The sequence below is a fragment of the Ipomoea nil genome, unplaced genomic scaffold, assembly GCF_001879475.1.
Source record: "Ipomoea nil cultivar Tokyo-kokei standard unplaced genomic scaffold, Asagao_1.1 scaffold0642, whole genome shotgun sequence".
Classification (NCBI taxonomy): domain Eukaryota; kingdom Viridiplantae; phylum Streptophyta; class Magnoliopsida; order Solanales; family Convolvulaceae; genus Ipomoea; species Ipomoea nil.
The window spans coordinates 1,600,575-1,619,447 of record NW_017617070.1 but is presented as its reverse complement, the minus strand read 5'-3'; the positions used below and the strand labels follow the sequence as shown (position 1 = coordinate 1,619,447).

The 18,873-nt window shown below is 35.4% G+C and overlaps 1 protein-coding gene and 2 long non-coding RNA genes across 3 annotated transcripts in view; all 3 read right to left on the bottom strand.

Moving 5' to 3' along the window:
- Positions 1–4,074: 4,074 nt before the first annotated feature.
- LOC109174667 lies at positions 4,075–4,516 on the bottom strand. The gene is made up of 2 exons (XR_002053146.1): positions 4,332–4,516; positions 4,075–4,279 (listed from the first exon to the last, which is right to left on the bottom strand). It is a non-coding gene; the product is annotated as an uncharacterized LOC109174667 (long non-coding RNA).
- A 252-nt stretch (positions 4,517–4,768) lies between these two features.
- Positions 4,769–5,143, bottom strand: LOC109174407 (non-specific lipid-transfer protein 1-like). The gene has a single exon (XM_019323645.1). The coding sequence runs from the start codon at positions 5,141–5,143 to the stop codon at positions 4,769–4,771; it is 375 nt and encodes a 124-aa protein (XP_019179190.1).
- An 8,921-nt stretch (positions 5,144–14,064) lies between these two features.
- The window catches only part of LOC109174666, a 9,360-nt gene continuing 4,551 nt past the window's right edge, over positions 14,065–18,873 (bottom strand). Inside the window, exons 2-3 of the long non-coding RNA XR_002053144.1 lie at positions 16,010–16,017; positions 14,065–14,076 (exon numbers count right to left, since the gene is read on the bottom strand). This is a non-coding gene — a long non-coding RNA (uncharacterized LOC109174666). The remainder of the gene's footprint in view (positions 14,077–16,009; positions 16,018–18,873) is intronic.

The window sequence follows — 18,873 nt, the reverse complement described above, 5'->3', positions numbered from 1 at the left end:
TATTTAGCCCCTAAAGATAAAATAATTGCTATAGAAAGAAATATTTTCAAGTGCTCACTCTCATTAAATATTTGTGTGATTTCAACATTATAGAAGGGAATACTGGGACTTGCCACCTTTCCCGGCCTTATCTTTTTCTTTTTGTTGTTTCCCTTTTCATGACGCGGGATTATGGTCCAGCTGCCTGGGTCCTACGACCCAAGAGAGCTTTGGGATTATAGAGGTGTTTGCTTGGGAAGGATAGTTGGTAAAGTGAAGGATGAAACCAATCTTCTCCCAAATGTTTGAATTCCCAACTTTAACAGGGCGACATTTGGCTGGAAGGAAGGAATTAACGGGAAAAGGAATTATAATTCGATGGGAAAAGAATAAGGTGGGAATAAAGTAGGAATTACAATTACATTGTTTGGTAGGGAAGAATAATGGAAATGGGAGAAGTGATATAAAGATTAAAATACTCTTGTGTATGGATGAATTGAAGGACAAATATGTCATTTCTTTCCTTTTCCCTTTTCATTGTATGGATGAACTCATTAAATTGCAATTCATATGGGACCTATGAATTGCAATTTCCTCAAACCAAACAATGTAGTTGATTATTTAATTGAATTGCAATTCATGCCAACTAAACACCCCATAAGGGTATTCCCACACTCGCTCGACATAGCATGTGAGAGAATATAAATCACAAGAGCATGACAGAACGGATGTAAATCACGATAACTCAGTGTTTCAGCAAACATGATCAAATGCCGGTGCTCACAAGGAATATGTCAATTTTGAACATAATCCCACATTATATATATCGTTTTTGCGGAGTTTTGAACCTTAATTTCTTTTCTCAAATATTGCGTACCGAACTAGTGAGTTAAGCTTGTGCGGTCAGGATGAAGGCAATCTACTGCGAGGAGATGGGGAGTTTTAGATTTTGAGTTGAAGTTGGAGAACTAATACAATTTCCTATCAAATAGGTGCCATTTTGAGTAGATGTGTTATGTTTACTTTAAGAAGAGAATTGATGGAAGAAAAAACTAAGGGGATGAGATAGAAACAAAGGAGGGGAGAATACAGACAAAGAAGGATGGAGAAATATAGAAATATTGTATTGTATTATTATTTTTGTTGTTCTTTACGATATATGGATTCTGTTATTTATAATATTCTAATCTATTATATTAATAATTCCTATTCAGTCCCAACTAATTATAATGTTCTACCGATTATAACAATATAATAATCCATTATAATCTCCCCGAACTCTACTAATATAATAAAACCTACAAATAGTTATTTTTATAAATAAAATTAATTTATAATTATAGATTTCTAAGGATGTATCACCCCTTTGAAAACAAAAGTGTAAAAATGAGCATACCCATGCTTTAGTAATACTACTTGTTTAGGCTTCATGTGCGCTTCGCCTAGTTACATGAATCCTTGCATCAGGTCTTTTTTTTTTTTTTGAATTTGAAAGCAGGTCATGTTTAATTTTGGACCATTTATTGTGAACCCTTTTTGTCGTGATCAGGGTGACATTTTAATCCAGATGGACTAGAGGTGTACATACTCTTTCTTGAGATAATTGGGAATGTAGAGTTGTAGACTCACAAGTTTAAATCGTACGTCATCCATATTTAGTTCATCAAAATTGTCATTGGAAATTGTAACAATCTTTGTAACTAGGTAATATCTTCTATTAAGTTTAGGCTTTTATCTCCCCAAAATGTTATGAAGTGATCTTCATAAAGTAGGCATGTATATATAATTATATATTTATATCCTATTTTTCAAAAAAAAAAAAACAAAAATATTGGTATCTTAATATGTTACTTGCACACTTGCACTTTTAACACATGTTACTTACACTTCAACGGGTGTATTAATCCCGTTTGGGAGTTGGTTGAGTGACCAAATTGCGTTTCCTGATTTATTCTTTGCCTTCAAAGTGTGAATTTCTTCATTAATTTTGGCCAATGCATGGGTAGATCTCCGTCGTCTAGTCCATAATCTCAATGGTTTAAATTAATTTACAGGTTCTAACGTATGAGGTGGTTCTCATCTGAACCTGATATATATATATATATATATATATATATATATATATATATATGGGTTCGGTTTAGGTGAGAACTACTTCTTGGGTGTGAACCTTGTGAACTTCTATGCACCGGTGAAATGTGAGATTGGATGGTCAAGATCTAAGGAGTGATGCAATGGTGCATCCGGTACAATTGTGCAGTCGTGATGTGATGCAATAGTGCAGTGATATATATTTAATTACCAGATCAAAATCATTATAAACCACAAGATCAACGGTGTAACGGTACATAGATTCACATGTTAATAGATGTTCTCTTTTGAACCTGATTTATATATATATATATATATATATATATATATATATATATATAGAACTCATTGTCTAATCAAATCAAATTATGTTACCCCAACAAATTGTGTACATCTAATATTATATTTTGTATGTTATCTTGTCATATTTACGTGAAAGCTTATAGGAAAGCTTACAGCCGCTATCAGAATATGCGCTGAGTATGCAATTCGTGTTGTGATCTTAACCAATAGAGGATTAGAGGAAAATTTGATTAGGTTGTCCATAGTTGGAGGACCATTTTGAGAATTAACGCAATTAAGAAAGCGAATAGACAATTTACATTTTTTTTAGTACTACGGACTCTATTAAATAAGAAGTCAAACTTAAAAAGGTTGTAATTACTAATCCAAATGTCTGACCAACTTAGCTGGGTTGTCCCTTTAATTTATAAATTATCTTTTATTTTGACAATTGTTATTCTTCAATTATTTCATTTTGAATTAATAAATTTCACAACAAATAATAATAATAATAATAATAATAATAATAATAATATTATTATTATTATTATTATTATTATTATTATTAATTTGCAAAAAGTCCAATCTCTCATGTCTCTTAATCAAGACATGAAGCTAATGCGCATAGAACGAAAATCAAGCATCGAGGACTGACCGTGCAAATACACATCTATAGAAGTTGCAGTGCACACCAGTACATTAATCGCAAAAATTACACATATGTCAATCACAAATATAGACAATATTATACTCAAGCAATAAATAATTAAAAAACGTAAAAATGAACTTGAGTCCATAGTTGAATAAAAAAACGCAAGAAGAAAAAAAATTCAAAGCAAGATATATATATATATATATATATATATATATATATATATATATATATATATATGAAAAAGTTCAAATGCGGCGATGTCTTCTGGTGCGGCGGAATTTCAGAATACACCAACAGTGTTAAAACCATGCACCAACAGTGTAAGGGAAACACACCACAATTAAATGTAAAAAACACCAAAAAAAACACAACAGACCCAAAAAAAATACATCATATAACTCACCACCCCCAATGCTGTATTTCTGAACACTGTATGGTGTTTTTACTCACACCTAATGGTGTGTTTTCGGTGTTGCGTACCTAATTTATGTGTGTTTTTGTGGTGCATTTTCTTAACGTTGATGGTGTATATTTGTTGAACTATTGGTGACGGCGCACCTAATGACATCGCCGCACTTGAATCTTACTATATATATATATATATATATATATATATATATATATATATATATATATATATATATATGTATGTATGTATGTATGTACACACTGTAAGTTATCTTGTCATACTTGCAGAAAAGTTTATTGTCTACCTGAAAGTGTGCTTAGAGTGAAATCCATAGTATGAGGAGTGTGAGCCTGTGACCTTAGTCGGTGGTAAAGCACTAAAGGAGGTAAATTAACTAGTTTAGGTTGTCCATAACTGATTACTACAACTAAAAAAGACAATTAGATAGTTCCCTTGGGAAATCAAATTTGGAACGTTACACTGTGATTACTAAACCAAATGCCCGACCGAGTTGTTCCTTTGTAAATTATCTTCTATTTTGAGTTTTTGACAGTTGTCATTTGATACGATCCCACATCGGCTCCACAAGAGATTGTGGAGTGGTACTTAAGTTGGGGCTAAACCTCCACTCATGAGCTAGCTTTTGTGGTGGAGTTAGGGTCTTGGCTTGAGTACCGTATCATTTGGTGCTCTCGTTGAGAGGCCGGAGTGTGGTGGGAAAGGGCTACCTGGAAGAGGGCTACCCGGTGCTTGATAAGGTTCAAAGGGAACCAAGAAGAGTCCGGAGTGAAAGCTATCCAGAGTGAAGCCGTCCACTCATCCGGTGCCGGCCTAGCGGAGGGGGCGACCTAGAAAAGGGCTACCTGGTGCTTGATAAGGTCCGGAGTGAAGCCATCCAAGGGGGAAAAGGGCTACCTGGTGCCGAGAAGAGTCCGGAGTGTGAGCCGCCGCGGACGTCGGCTTCTCAAGGGGTGGGTAATGATACGATCCCACATCGGCTCCACAAGAGATTGTGGAGTGGTACTTAAGTTGGGGCTAAACATCCACTCATGAGCTAGCTTTTGTGGTGGAGTTAGGGTCTTGACTTGAGTACCGTATCATCATTCATTAATTATTTCATTTGATTTAATAAATTTCACAATAAATAATAGTAATGTATTATTTTTCAATAACTACTCCAATTTCTCATGTCTTTTAATCAACGTGTATGCTAAAATATAGATTATTGTATAATGGTATAACTAATAATAATTGGATATATCTTTAATTAGTATATCTTATTGTCTCGATCATCATATAAATATATGGATCTCCCTTAGCTGGTGCCATGCATTTTGTGCTCCCAAATCTCATCACTCGACCAGGGAGCAATTGGTGTGGCGGGTGAACTTCAAACGAGAGTCGTCTACACACATCCCCGGCAGCGCAAAGAAGCGGTCAGTTTGCTCCTCGGTGGCGCCCTCAACTAGATCTTGGATGCAATCGCAGACCGTGGTTCTCTTGCCGAACACCTTCAAGTTCGACTTCACGGCGTCGCAGCATACCTTCGGGACCGTCTCCCCTCCCTTTTGCAGGTAGTCGTAGCACGGCTCGATGTTCGTGCCGAACTGGAGGAAGCATGCGTTATCGTAGGCAGAGGGCTCGGCGGAGAGTGCCGTGAAAAGCACGCCGGCGGCCATGCAAGCTAGCAGCAACCATGGAAGGTTAAGGCATTTTGAGAGTGCCATTTGGTATGATGGTTTTTAGTCTATGTTTTGGGGTTCACTTGGAGGCTCCTTATAAGCAGGTATTTTGGGGGTTTTAGTCCTACTGTTGTACGTAAATTGGATGCACGCAGATGCCATGTTAGAACCGACCGGCAATAATATCGTGAATTGAAATATGTTACTCCCTAATAATATAATCTCTATGTTTTAATAATTAAGCATTGAGTTATATTTCAATATATTGATTTTTTTTGCCCGCATGAGCATCTCAACCGGTCACAGAGGTGAAATTTGTCACAAGAGACCAATGATCTAGTCTAATCAGCGATAATGGAGGGACTTTTTGTGCACTGTGTACAAAAGTATAGCATCTGTTGATCAAAAAATCACAATATATTGATTTTTTTAGAAGAAAAATTTTCTTTATGGAGGCCTTATATATTCTAAATAACAAAATGCACCAAAAAGAGGTACTAACCCAATGGCATTGATAGGGATATGCATAGCATATGCACTAGTTTCCGACCTTGGATGTGTTTCCCGACTTGTCAGACTAAGAAGTCGGCCTTACCAAGAAAACCGGATAACCCGTGGAGCCTCTTTTCAACCATCTCATTAACCGGAGACATAGCCAATAATGTATAGATTTGATAAGGTTGGGACAAAATTGTGTAGATTCAAATGATCCCATTAACCCGAGTCAACGATTGGGGAACATCGGTTTTGATTCACCCACCTGACGGTATGAGAAACATCCTTGAGCGTGATGTCAAGAACATTGCTACAAGAAGAATTTAGGGTGTGTTTGGTTGACAGGTATAGCTCTAAGGAATGGGTATCAAAGTGATTGGTATTATTTTGTTGATAATTTTTTAGAATACTACTATGAGTTTCAAATACCCCCTTAATTCAAAAACTCATACCCAAATAAAATAAGAGTATCATCCCCATTTATTCCCTTATTCATTCTCATCCCCTTTAATTAGTGCTTTTAAATTTTTGTTTTTATTTTTTTGTTCAGATTGGTGTTTTGGATGTCTTTATATTAGAGTCAATTGTCTTGATTTTGTGTTCTTGTATTTTTAAAATCTTTATTCCCATTATAGGATCATACATAATCAAACAACATTATTGATAATCATCTCATTCCACCATACTACCAAACATGCAAAATACTTTCACTAAAACCCATTACCATTACCAAGTATTTGATACTCATTCTGGTTCCAATTTTCGTGTGTGAACCAAACACACCCTTACTAATCTTATGGACCTTCCGGTCCTTCATACGCACAATATATATATATATATATATATATATATATATATATATATATATATATATATATATATATATATATAGAATAAAGTTCAAATGCGGCGGGGTCTTCCCATGCGGCGGTGCGGCGAAATTCCAGAATACACCAACAATGTTAACGATATGCACCAACAGTGTAATAAAAACACACCACAATGAAATGCAATAAAAACATCACAAAATACACAACAGACTCAAAAAAATACACTATATAACTCACCACCCCCAATGGTGTATTTTCGAACAGTGTATGGTGTTTTTACTCACACCTAATGGTGTGGTTTGGTGATGCGGGGCTCTGTTTACTCTGTTTTGTGTGGTGTATTTTCTTAACGTTGATGGTGCATATTTGTTGAACTATTGGTGTTGCCGCACCGTAAGACATTGCCGCACCTGAACTCGCCTCTCTCTCTCTCTCTCTCTCTCTCTCTCTCTATATATATATATATATATATATATATATATATATATATATATATATATATATATATATATATATAAACCCAAGTCAACTTAGTAGTGTGCAAACACATAATGTGATCGGTCTGACTGAATTACAATATGAAGGCCTTTATTACTTCAATACGTGATGAGAATAAATTTCATAAGCATGATGCTTGTCATAGTCGCACTATGGAATTAGGAAGTTCATCAAATAGATGTAAAAATAGCCTTCTTGAATGACGAGTTAGATGAAGAAATCTATATGGAACAACCTGAGGGTTTTGTGGTTCCGGGCCAAGAGAAGAAAGTCTATAAGTTTGTTAAATCGTTATATGGTTTAAAACAAGCTGTAACACCCCACTTTTTCTAAATCTTAATTATAATTCAAAACCACAATTAACATAAACTAAGCAGCGGATAAACAACTAAATAAGATAACTAGTGGGAATGTCGCCGCCACAATCACCACTCCGTGGTGATTGCACAGGCTGGGGGTAGAACTAGAAACAAAGATTTAATAACTAACATCCATAAAATTAACTGAAATTGCACCGTGAGACTTGAAAATAAAAAGCAATGTATTTTTACTTGTTATTTAAGTTATGCACCAGTTATGTTCATTAATTAAACTTGTTTAAGCAAGCGTAAATAATAAAAGCAGAAATCATAAAGGAACGTAAAAACACAAAGAAATTGTTACGCAGTTCGGAGCTCCTTCTCCTACGTCTGCGGGGCAACCCATGTCTGCCCAATCCACTATAGATGTTCACCAAAAGGAGTATTACAAGAAGTAAATATAGATGACCTCCAGCCTTTACCACTACCACTCTTTCTAACACCTCTATAGGACTGACACACGAATACCCGAACAATCTTCACATGATGCTTCAGCAGTACCACGTACTGATCATGTAGTACAGATTAAATATTCTTAAGAATTAGATAATAAAACTCATTACAATAGGAAGCTTTGTAAATCAGATGTGTGCTCAGTATATTAATCTCCAAAATTCGCAATCTTCATCTTTCGAACTACTTCCTTAAATAGTAGATGTTAAGCCTCATTTGTGATCCTTAATCATAGCCTCTTATTTTGTTCGAATTAAATCACAACCACACCACTTTGTCTCTTTGAAAGCTTCATGCGCTGCTGTCTTTCTCTTCTTTCACCAATGCATACCATCCACACATTTAGATATCACATGGTCCGAAATAGACTAAATTCTAACAAGTCTAATTAATTTCTTAATTAAAAACTAATAAAGCTATTACTAAATAAAATAGCCAATTAGTTTAATGTGTAAATAATTTTTACACTTACATTAACTGAGAGTCATAAGGGGGAAAAAGAAACCCCGAAGTCTACATTATCAAACGTCATCCACAACATAAATCTAAAATCCTGTAAATAAAGTCATAATCAAAACATAAAGAGTTTAGACTTCTATAACTACTAGACTAGTCTAACTCGTTCACTTCTCAACGCTGGTCCCGCCTGAAAGGGGTTTTACAGACAACACATAGACAAATAGGAAAACGCCCGTTAGCACGAAGCTAAGTATAACCACACTCAACCCTGTAAAGTACTATAGAGTATACTTTTGGAAAAAAAAAACATTTGATCACATTCATAATCAACAATCTCATCACATAGGCAACTATGGATACATCACAAACTTTCTATATGCTTACAACCTATAATATCCACAGGTATGCTTTAACTACAAATAACTCATCAACATAAGTACACCAACACATATTTCTCATAACAAATCTCATCATAACTAACTCATGCTATCAAATTCTCATTAGGCAGAACTAGACATAAAAGACTTCAAAATGCACTAGGCAATCATACTCATAAACAAACTCGGTTAATAATTCTCATTATGCAATCTCATGCAATACTATACTCATGTGCAACTCGTGCAAGTATTATACTCAAATGCAATCTCATGCAACATTCTCTTTATGCAGACATGTGCTATCTATAAGTATACTCATACACTCGCTTGTAAAATAAAATACTTTTCTGTGGAGGTTTCTTAGAGCCACAAAGACTCGCTTGCTTTCTTTCTTTCTTAGAGTTGCAATGACTCGCTTTCTTTGCAAATAGACGAGGTAGGAACTTCACCGTATCGTGAACGAACCTATCCGGGCACGGCGTCTAGCCGGCCTAATACCCATCTCGTCCACCGAACCACTCTCTTGGTTCTATGCTCAAACTCTGTGGAATCAAGTATCGAACTTTTAGCGTGCACACCCCCTGACCAGGATTTCAAGCCTGGCGGGCAGGTTCCAACCTCGTAACGTGGAAATACACCGCATTACATGTACTGCGACCGCAATGTCCATAACAATCATCCAAGAGGACATAGTCCAAACGAGTCCTCCAAAACTTCATTGATATATATATATATATATATATATATATATATATATATATATATATATATATATATATATATATATATATATATATATATATATATATATATATATATATATATATATATATATATATATATATATATATATATCGCTCATGCATCTCATTAATGTAATATAACATCAGGCAAAAAGGCAAAGCATTTCTCTTTCACAGTGAACTTCAAAACACATACTGTGTAGCAAAATCAACACTAAATCCAACATAACATGCTCATTTTTAATCCAAATTCAACGAAATCAAAGCCAAGACGTGCGTCAAGACGGCCCCGAGATACCGAGCCACAAGGGCCTATGACACCTGGCCCGAAACAACACGTAGCTGAGCCATAAGGGCCCGGCCACTGCACAAAACACACTCAGTACATACTCAGGGACCTGGGGCGGGGCTCCTCATGAGCCGCCCCCCTAAGGCCGCAACATGGCCGGGCCTAGGCAACGGCCCTCTCCTAGGGCCGTGCCCTAGGCTTGGTTGGCCCGGCTCTAGCTGGCAGCCCTCCTGATGGGCCGCGGCTAGGGCCGTTACAATAGGCTGGTGCACACTGTGTGTGCACGAGATAGGTTATTTCATCTGCAAAATCAATCCCAAACAAGTCCAACACATCCAAAACATTATCAACACTTCAAAGACAAATACTAGATCACTTCTTAGCTCAAACACAACAAAAATACACCATTTCTACTCATTTCTACTCAAAATAATAGGCTTCACAGAGCCAAATATCAAAGAGGGTGTCCATGGGGTTATACCTTTGTAGATTCCTCCTATTTGTTGGGATTCCACCTTCTTCCCAAGCTATCTACACCCACGTTCACCTCCTAAACATCTCAAACAAATCATACAACAACCTTAAGACTAAGTTCTCAGAGATGGAAGCTAGGAAGGAAAACTAGAAGAGATGAAATGCTAAGATGAGCTATGAAACTTACTGTGATTTTTCTTTGATGTCTGGTAGAACTTTTGAGGAGGAAGACGAGGTTGGGAATCAAGAGGCAAAGTCTGATTGTGTTCTTATTTATAGGGGCACTTGTTAGGAATATAGCGGAATAATGCGGAAGCGAACAATCGAAAATTGAGAATTATAAGAAGTTAAATAATAATAGGGAAAAGTAAAATGACAAACTAATAAACGAATATATATATATATATATATATATATATATATATATATATATATATATATATATATATATATAATAGAGAGACAAAGAATATATATGTATATATATGTGTAGGGACAAAAGAGAGAAATTAAGTAAGATGTAGAATTAGATTGAAATGAGCAATTATACAAAGTAAATGATTAAACTATTTATACATGGCAAGAGAGAGCCTAATGCGGCAAGCATAAGGAGGAGAGAAGAAAGAGGAAAACATGTAAGAAAAAGAAGCAACGTGAATGGTGGTAAAACACGTTGTCCTATTGGATTTGAGCCACAAATAATTTGTGTCCTAACAATCTCCACCTTGGATCAAATTCACTGTGAAAATTAACATTCGAAACAGCCAACTAAACTCAAGCACTGCTTGAACTTAGTGATAGGTAGAGGCTTGGTGAGCATATCTACTGGATTCTCCAATGTATGAATCTTCTGAACGACTATATCTCCCGCAACTACAACATCTCGAATAAAATGATATCTGACATCAATGTGTTTGGTTTTGGCATGATAGGTATCATTCTTGGTGAGATGGATAGCACTTTGACTATCAGAGAACACAATAGTGTGACCTTGTGAAACACCAAGTTCCATAACCAAACCCCGTAGCCAAGTAGCTTCTTTGACACCTTCTGTTGCTGCAATATATTCCGCCTCAGTTGTAGATAACACAGCAATAGACTGAAGCGTAGCTTTACAACTGATAGCACAATTACAAAGAGTGAAAATATAACTGGAAAGAGACCGACGTCTATCAAGATCACCACAATAATCAGAATCTACAAAGCCCACAATATCAGTAGATGTAGAAGAATTTCGATCAAAAACCAAGCCCAACGACGAAGTACCCTTTAGGTACCGCAGAATCCATTTAACAGCGTTCCAATGTTCCTTACCAGGGTTATGCATGTAACGACTCACAACACTTACCGCATGAGCCAAATCAGGTCTAGTGCATACCATAGCATACATAAGACTTCCAACAGCACTAGAGTAAGGAACTTTTGACATATAAGCCACATCAACATCAGACTTAGGGCATGAACCAGAGGATACCTTAAAATGTGCACCAAGTGGAGTAGACACAGGTTTACAATTGGACATATTGAATCGATCAAGCACCTTCTCAACATACTTTTTCTGGGATAGATAAAGTTTACCCGCTTGACGATCCCTGTGTATCTCCATGCCAAGAATCTTCTTTGCTGCACCAAGGTCTTTCATCTCAAACTCATTGCTTAGTTGAGACTTCAAGTCATCAACCAGAGACATATCAGGGGAAGCAATGAGCATATCATCAACATAAAGGAGCAAATAGACAAAAGACCCATTAGAAAATTCTTTAAAATAGACACAGCTATCATACTGGCTTCTTAAGAATCCCTGCCCCAACATACACGCATCAAACCGCTTATACCATTGCCTTGGAGCTTGCTTTAGCCCATAAAGAGATTTTTGTAGACGGCAGACACAACGTTCCTTCCCAGGAACTTCAAATCCCTCAGGTTGATACATGTAAAGTTCTTCATCAAGCTCTCCATGTAGGAAAGCAGTCTTTACATCAAGTTGCTCCAACTCCAAATCAAAAAGAGCAACAAAAGCAAATAGAACACGTATAGAAGTATGACGAACAACTGGAGAAAAAATCTCGTTAAAGTCAATACCTTCACGTTGATCAAAACCTCGAACAACTAACCGTGCCTTCCAACGTGTTTTCTCAACCCCAGGAATGCCTTCTTTCTTTTTGTAAATCCACTTACAACTCAATGGGCGTTTACCTTTCGGCAACTCTACCACCTCCCAAGTCTCATTCTTATCGAGACTTTCCATCTCTTCTTGCATAGCAACCAACCACTTGGACGAGTTGGCACAGGAAATAGCCTCAGAATAGCAGGATGGATCACCATCAACCTCCTGTGCAACTGAAAGCGCATAAGCAACCAAGTGGGTTTCATCGTCACTAGCGTACCTAGCAGGTTTTTTAATTGTCCTCCTATGCCGATCTTGGGCAATAGAGTACTCTCGTTGTGGCTCGACGAGAGGTGCGGTACTTATAGATGCATCATCTTTAGTATTGCCATTAGTGGTAGTAATACTATCATTAGGCCTGAACTCAAACTCCACCTTATCACCAGTACTCTGCGTCTCACCTGTACTGTAATCTTTTCCAGAAGAAAGTAGTGCATTTTCGTCAAAAGTGATATCTCGACTCAGAATGATTTTCTGAGAATCAGGAGACCATAGACGATATCCTTTTGACTCAGAGGCATAACCAAGGAAAATGCATTTGACCGCTCTCGGGTTTAATTTACCCGTACTGGAATGAGCATAAGCAGGACATCCAAAAACTCTTAAGATAGAGTAATCAACAGGATTACCTGACCAAACTTCCTCTGGAATTTTGAAATCAAGGGATGAATGTGGAGATCTATTTACCAAATAGCAAGCAGTAGAAACGGCCTCGGCCCAAAATTCACGCCGTTTCCATAACCCAGCATTAGAGAGCATACAACGAGCTCTTTCCAATAGAGTCCTGTTCAAACGTTCGGCAACACCATTCTGTTGGGGTTTACCAGGCAAGGTCTTGTGCCTGGCAATTCCATTTGTCGCACAAAAGTCATTGAAATCTGACTCACAGAACTCCAAGCCATTGTCTGTCCTGAGCTTCTTGACTTTTTTACCTGTTTGAGTCTCAATAAGTATTTTCCATTTCTTGAAAATAGAAAATGCTTGATTTTTATGTTTCAGGAAATAAACCCAGACTTTACGAGAAAAGTCATCAATAATAGACATAAAATATCTATAGCCTCCCATAGACTGGAATTTAGTCGGTCCCCATAAATCGGAATGTATATATTCCAATACATCTTTGGTACGGTGTGTAGCAGTAGAGAAACTAACCCTCTTTTTTTTCCCAAAAATACAATGCTCACAAAATTGTAATTTACCCGTACCTGAACCACCAAGGAGGCCTTTTTTGCTCAGGAGATTCATGTCTTTCTCACTCATATGCCCCAGACGCATATGCCATAATTGAGTGAGATCCGCATCAGACATCGATGAGGATACCGTTACTGAACCCGTCACAGTACTGCCATGCAAGACGTACACGCTTCCAGAACGAGAAGTTTTCATGAGAACAACAGAGCCTTTTATGACCTTCAAAACTCCACCTTCAGCTATGTACTTGTACCCCAGAGATTCCAAGGTGCCCAACGATATCAGATTGCGTTTCAAATCAGGAATATACCGAACATTAGCAAGAGTCCTGATAACATTATCATGAGTTTTAATCTGCACACTTCCAATTCCACTAACCTTGCATTGGGTATCATTACCCATCAAGACAACTCCACCATCAACCAGTTCCAGAGAGACGAACCAGTCTTTGTGAGGACACATGTGGAATGTATAACCAGAGTCCAGAATCCACTCGGTTTCGCTCCGTTTGCAACCGGAGCTAACAGATAACAAAACATCGCCTTCTGAATCACTTTCAAAAACACTAGCTTCAGCGGACTTCTTTTCTCTCTCTTGCTTGTTTTTCAACTTGAAGCATTCAGTCACATCATGACCATGCTTCCTGCAGTTCTTACAGGATTTGGACATATGTCCTTTGGACTTGGATCTAGAATTTTTATTGCTACTCCCTGATTCAAGTGAACGACCCCTTACAGTCAAGCCTTCACCTTTGTCCTCAGACTTAATTTCAAAGTCAAACTTTTCTTTGGACAATAGGTTCAACTTAACATTGTCGAAAGTAAGGGTATCACTTCTATTACCATACAGCATAATTTCTTTGAAATGCTTGTATGAATTAGGGAGAGAGACAAGCAATAAAACAGCACGATCCTCATCTTCAATTATGACATCAATATTTTCCAAGTCCAATAAAATAGAATTGAATTCATCTAAGTGAGATTTAATAGAAGTACCTTCCGTCATACGGATTGTGTACAGACGCTCCTTCAGGCGTAGCGTGTTCGCCAGAGTTTTGGCCATGTAAAGCGTATCCAGCTTGGACCATAAATCTGACGCAGTCGTGTCACTTAATACCTCACGTAGAACCTCTTTAGACAGACACAAAAGAATGGTTGAACGTGCCTTGTCATCCAGATCTTCCCAATCTACATCTGTCATTGTAACCGGTTTCTTCTTCTTCCCAGCTAGCGCTTTCTTCAAACCGTTCTGGGTTAGAACGGCTTCCATCTGAACCTTCCAGATAGAAAAGCTAATTTTCCCGTCGAACTTCTCGATATCGAACTTGGTAACAGTTGACATCTTTGAAAATAATTCTCAAATAAACTGCTCTGATACCACTTGTTAGGAATATAGCGGAATAATGTGGAAGTGAACAATCGAAAATTGAGAATTATAAGAAGTTAAATAATAATAGGGAAAAGTAAAATGACAAACTAATAAACGAATATCCTTCTATATATTAAAGCCATATAGCCATGACCAATCAAATTGCAGTATTTTCCCGCTTAGTGTGAACACATTTTTTTATAAATAAAAATAAATAGAGATAGAGATTTGTCAGATATCCTCTACTAAGGAAAGAATATTCTAGAAAGCAGTTTATTTATTAATAAGTTGTTTATATTTCCAAAGAAAAAATAATGACCAGATATTATTTTCAAGGAGTCTTTTCAGTTTTCAATGAGTCTTTTCAATTGTTTAGATAGTAATATATATAGCGGCATTTGGGTGTTCAGATTTTGAAGAGCTTTATATATATGAATGAATGGTGCAAGGCGGTGGCCAAACTCACGGAAGGGAGCCAAAGAATCTGAGACGGCGGCGAGCGTTAGAAGGACGACGCGGAGAGAAAGATAACAGAGACGAGCTATATGCTAGAACGAGGGAGCAGGTGGAGACGTTGGTGGTCGCCGGCCGCTTTGTTCTAGGCGTCTCACTTCTGGCAGTCAAGATTAGAGTATGGTGAGAGTCAGAGGCAAGAGGGTGAGAGACTGAGAGTGAGAGAGGTGAGAGGGTGAGAGTCTCCTTTGGCAGTGGTGTGAGAAGATACGGTGATAGAAAGGCTGTTTCGGTGCATGGCAAGGGGTGGTGGTCCAAGACGGCAAAGATGAACACTCAATGATTGTGCAGATTGGAAATACATAAAGGTTTAAAGGAAGTGGTTTTTTTTTTTTTTTTTTTTTTTTTTTTTTTTTTTTTTTTAAATTGAAGCATAACAAATGAGAGCAAGGGAGATACATTTTCAACATTACCAAGATGAAAACAAATAGGTTCTAAGTTGGGGATTTGGCTGCAGGGTATGGCCATGGATAAATATGATAGAAGTTCTTCTCTAACTGCATTGGTTTGTTCAGGTATGATCATCTTGAATCTACAATAGACTCATCATTAAGGAAGATAATTTAGATGAGTTTTTTTTTTTTTTTTTTTTTTTTTTAGGTAATCTGGAAAGTCATCTTCAAGAAAGGTAGTCTATTTTTATTTCACTATTTTTTTAAGATTCATGTTTATATGTATATTATATGTATATTAACAATGTTTGCTATAACAATTTTTCCTTTGATGTGTAGTTCCATAGAAAATCACAATACTATTCCATCTGTTTTGAAGCCCTACGACCATTTATCTGATATTTATCCTAAAACTTGGTTTTATGTAGTTTATAATTTCATATTTTCTGTGATGGGTTGTTGTTTTTGTTTTTTTTTTTTGTTTTTGTTTTTTTTTTTTTTTTTGAAAATGGGTTGCTGGTTTTTAGTTTTAGGTTTTATTATTATTTGTATGGGTGTCTGCCTCTATCTCCTTTGTCAACCTAAAAGTGTGCAATCATGGAAGCCGAGCACCATAGATGAGAACCAGTTTTACCTTTATTTTACAAATGTGGTTCAGTTTTTTGATTTGCTGCCTCATTGACTCCATGATGACCCTTCACAAATGTGGTGGAAGAGGACCGAGGTGCATATTGTCAAGCAAGGTAAAATCTTCATATTGTATTTTTTTTTTTAAAGGGTGAACTCCTCCATATTGCAGCCTATATAATGACCACTCGGATGAGAAGATTTGCATGCATAACACATTAATACTCCTTGCAGAGCAGAAACCTTTCCAAAATGCATTCTTGATACATACTTGCAAGCCAAACTCGCATCTACACAATAGAAAACCTATAATAATTAGTTTAGTGAGAAAATGTGAGGACATCTGACGGAGGACATCTAACTATAGCAATGACTGCCTATTCATGATGAGGTAAACATACCTTATTTATTACGGAGTATCTTTTTAATTGTAAGCTGTATTATTTGTGAAAATTTTCTATAAAATGTTTTTATTTTATTTTATTCTATTAGGGTACATACATTTTTCGAAGGATAGATACAGTGAATGGAGTGGAGTGATTTTGGAATTGAACTCAAGTAGGATCAAAACAGTTTGAAGTAATTCTTTTAATGTAAAGGAAGCAGGTAATTCAATAGGTTGGAAAGAAACGCATTTACATAAAAAAATTATATATTAAACAAATATTTTATTTTATAAATCAGTTTATTGTTTACGTTTTAATAAAAAAAAAGTTTATTGTTTACTGAAATAAAAAAAAATTAGGTTATTGGTTTTAAAAAATGAGATTAATCTACTTTCTATACTTACAATTTTATTGAAAACGAAAAAACTTAAATAATTATGATTTATTACAATTTGATTGTTCATTCTAATACACAGTTTTGAGAGAAATAGTTATTAGATCAATTACTTAATTTTTGTTTTTAAAAATTAAAATCAGTTGTTAAATTAAAAGACTGTGCATGCACAATACTTGCGCAGAGATGAAAAAATTTAAACAAATAATTATGAAACTGATATAAAGTAATTAGAAAAATAATGTATTTTTTATCTTCGTTGAAAACAAAAAAGTTAACTCGAAGAATTTTATCTCACTGGATATTTTTTTAATTCTATTACAGATTTGGTGGAGTTTGTAATGTAATTTGTAAAATAAAACAAATAATATGAAACTGATATAAAGTAATTAGAAAATTTATGTATTTTTTATTTTCGTTGAAAACAAAAAAGTTAACTTGAAGAATTTTATCTCATCGAATATTTTTTAAATTGTATTATAGATTTGGTCGCGTTTGTAAAGTAATCTGTAAAATAAAACAGTACATATTTCAAAAGTGATTCTGATTATGGTAATTGATTTCACGAGTACTTGATTTTGTTAAAGATATAAAAAAATGTCTAATTGAGGTAGAACTATGACCAAAACAAAGTGAGTAAACACAGATTCTGTAAAATGATGATCTAAATTGCAGATTAAATATAAAAACATAAGAAATGGAGAAATTGACTTAGCTTTTTGTATGTCCGAATTTTTTGGAGTTGTTTATTTATGTTTAGTCATAGCATCTAATCTAACACCGGAGAATTCAATAGAATGGAAGATGAACGGAGAATATTAAAAGGAATCGCAACAAATCGGAAGAAAAAAGGGAGGGATCAGAAAGAATCGTAAAGAAGAAGATGTGTCGCCCCGTCGCGGTCTGCAGAGGGAGAATGCAATGACAGTCAAATGGGTTAAAAGTCTTGATATGTGATGATAATGAGAATTTTGTAATTACGACTAAAAATGTTGTATATTAAGAAATCTTTAATAATTTGTATTTTTTGAAAAATAATAATTTGTACTTTCTTTATCGTTTTGATAATATTATTCATCTAGCTAATTTATTTTAATTTCGAATATTTTCAGTTGTATTTCTATAATTAGACTTATATTATATTAGTTTTATATTATGTCCTAATACAATTTATATTAATTAATTTTTGAAACTCTTCATTATTATTTTCAAAAAAAAAAAAACTCTTCGTTATTCAATGTGTATTGTTATTTGTATTACAATGTATGTTAATAGCCGTGATTAATAGTGATGGCCTGATGGAAGAATCCCTAGGCTGCATCATTTAATTATACTACCTAACTGTTCAGTCTCCAATAACAACCAATTAATGTATTCTCTTCAAATATGATTTGAACTAAATATACAGACTGAAATGATTATAAATACATGTAAAGAGAATACTTTCAGGGTTTCGACTTGGTTTCATATTACAGTTGGGCAGAAAGTATGATGTAATGGGTAAGTGTATTTAATTTGGATTATATATATATATATATATATATATATATATATATATATATATATATATATATATATACACACACACACACACACACACAAAATATTGATGTTACTCATTTAAAAAATAGATTTTGATACAAAATATGTTATATTTAAAGTTTAATCTGTTGAATATATTTTATTTAACTGCATTAGAAAGATAATAGTGGTACTGGGTATTAATTGTATAGTATTAGCACGTATATAGTTTTATGTTT

Coding starts and splice junctions, on each gene's coding strand:
- LOC109174407 (XM_019323645.1), bottom strand. CDS start 5,143: ATGGCACTCTCAAAATGCCTTAACCTTCCATGGTTGCTGCTAGCTTGC.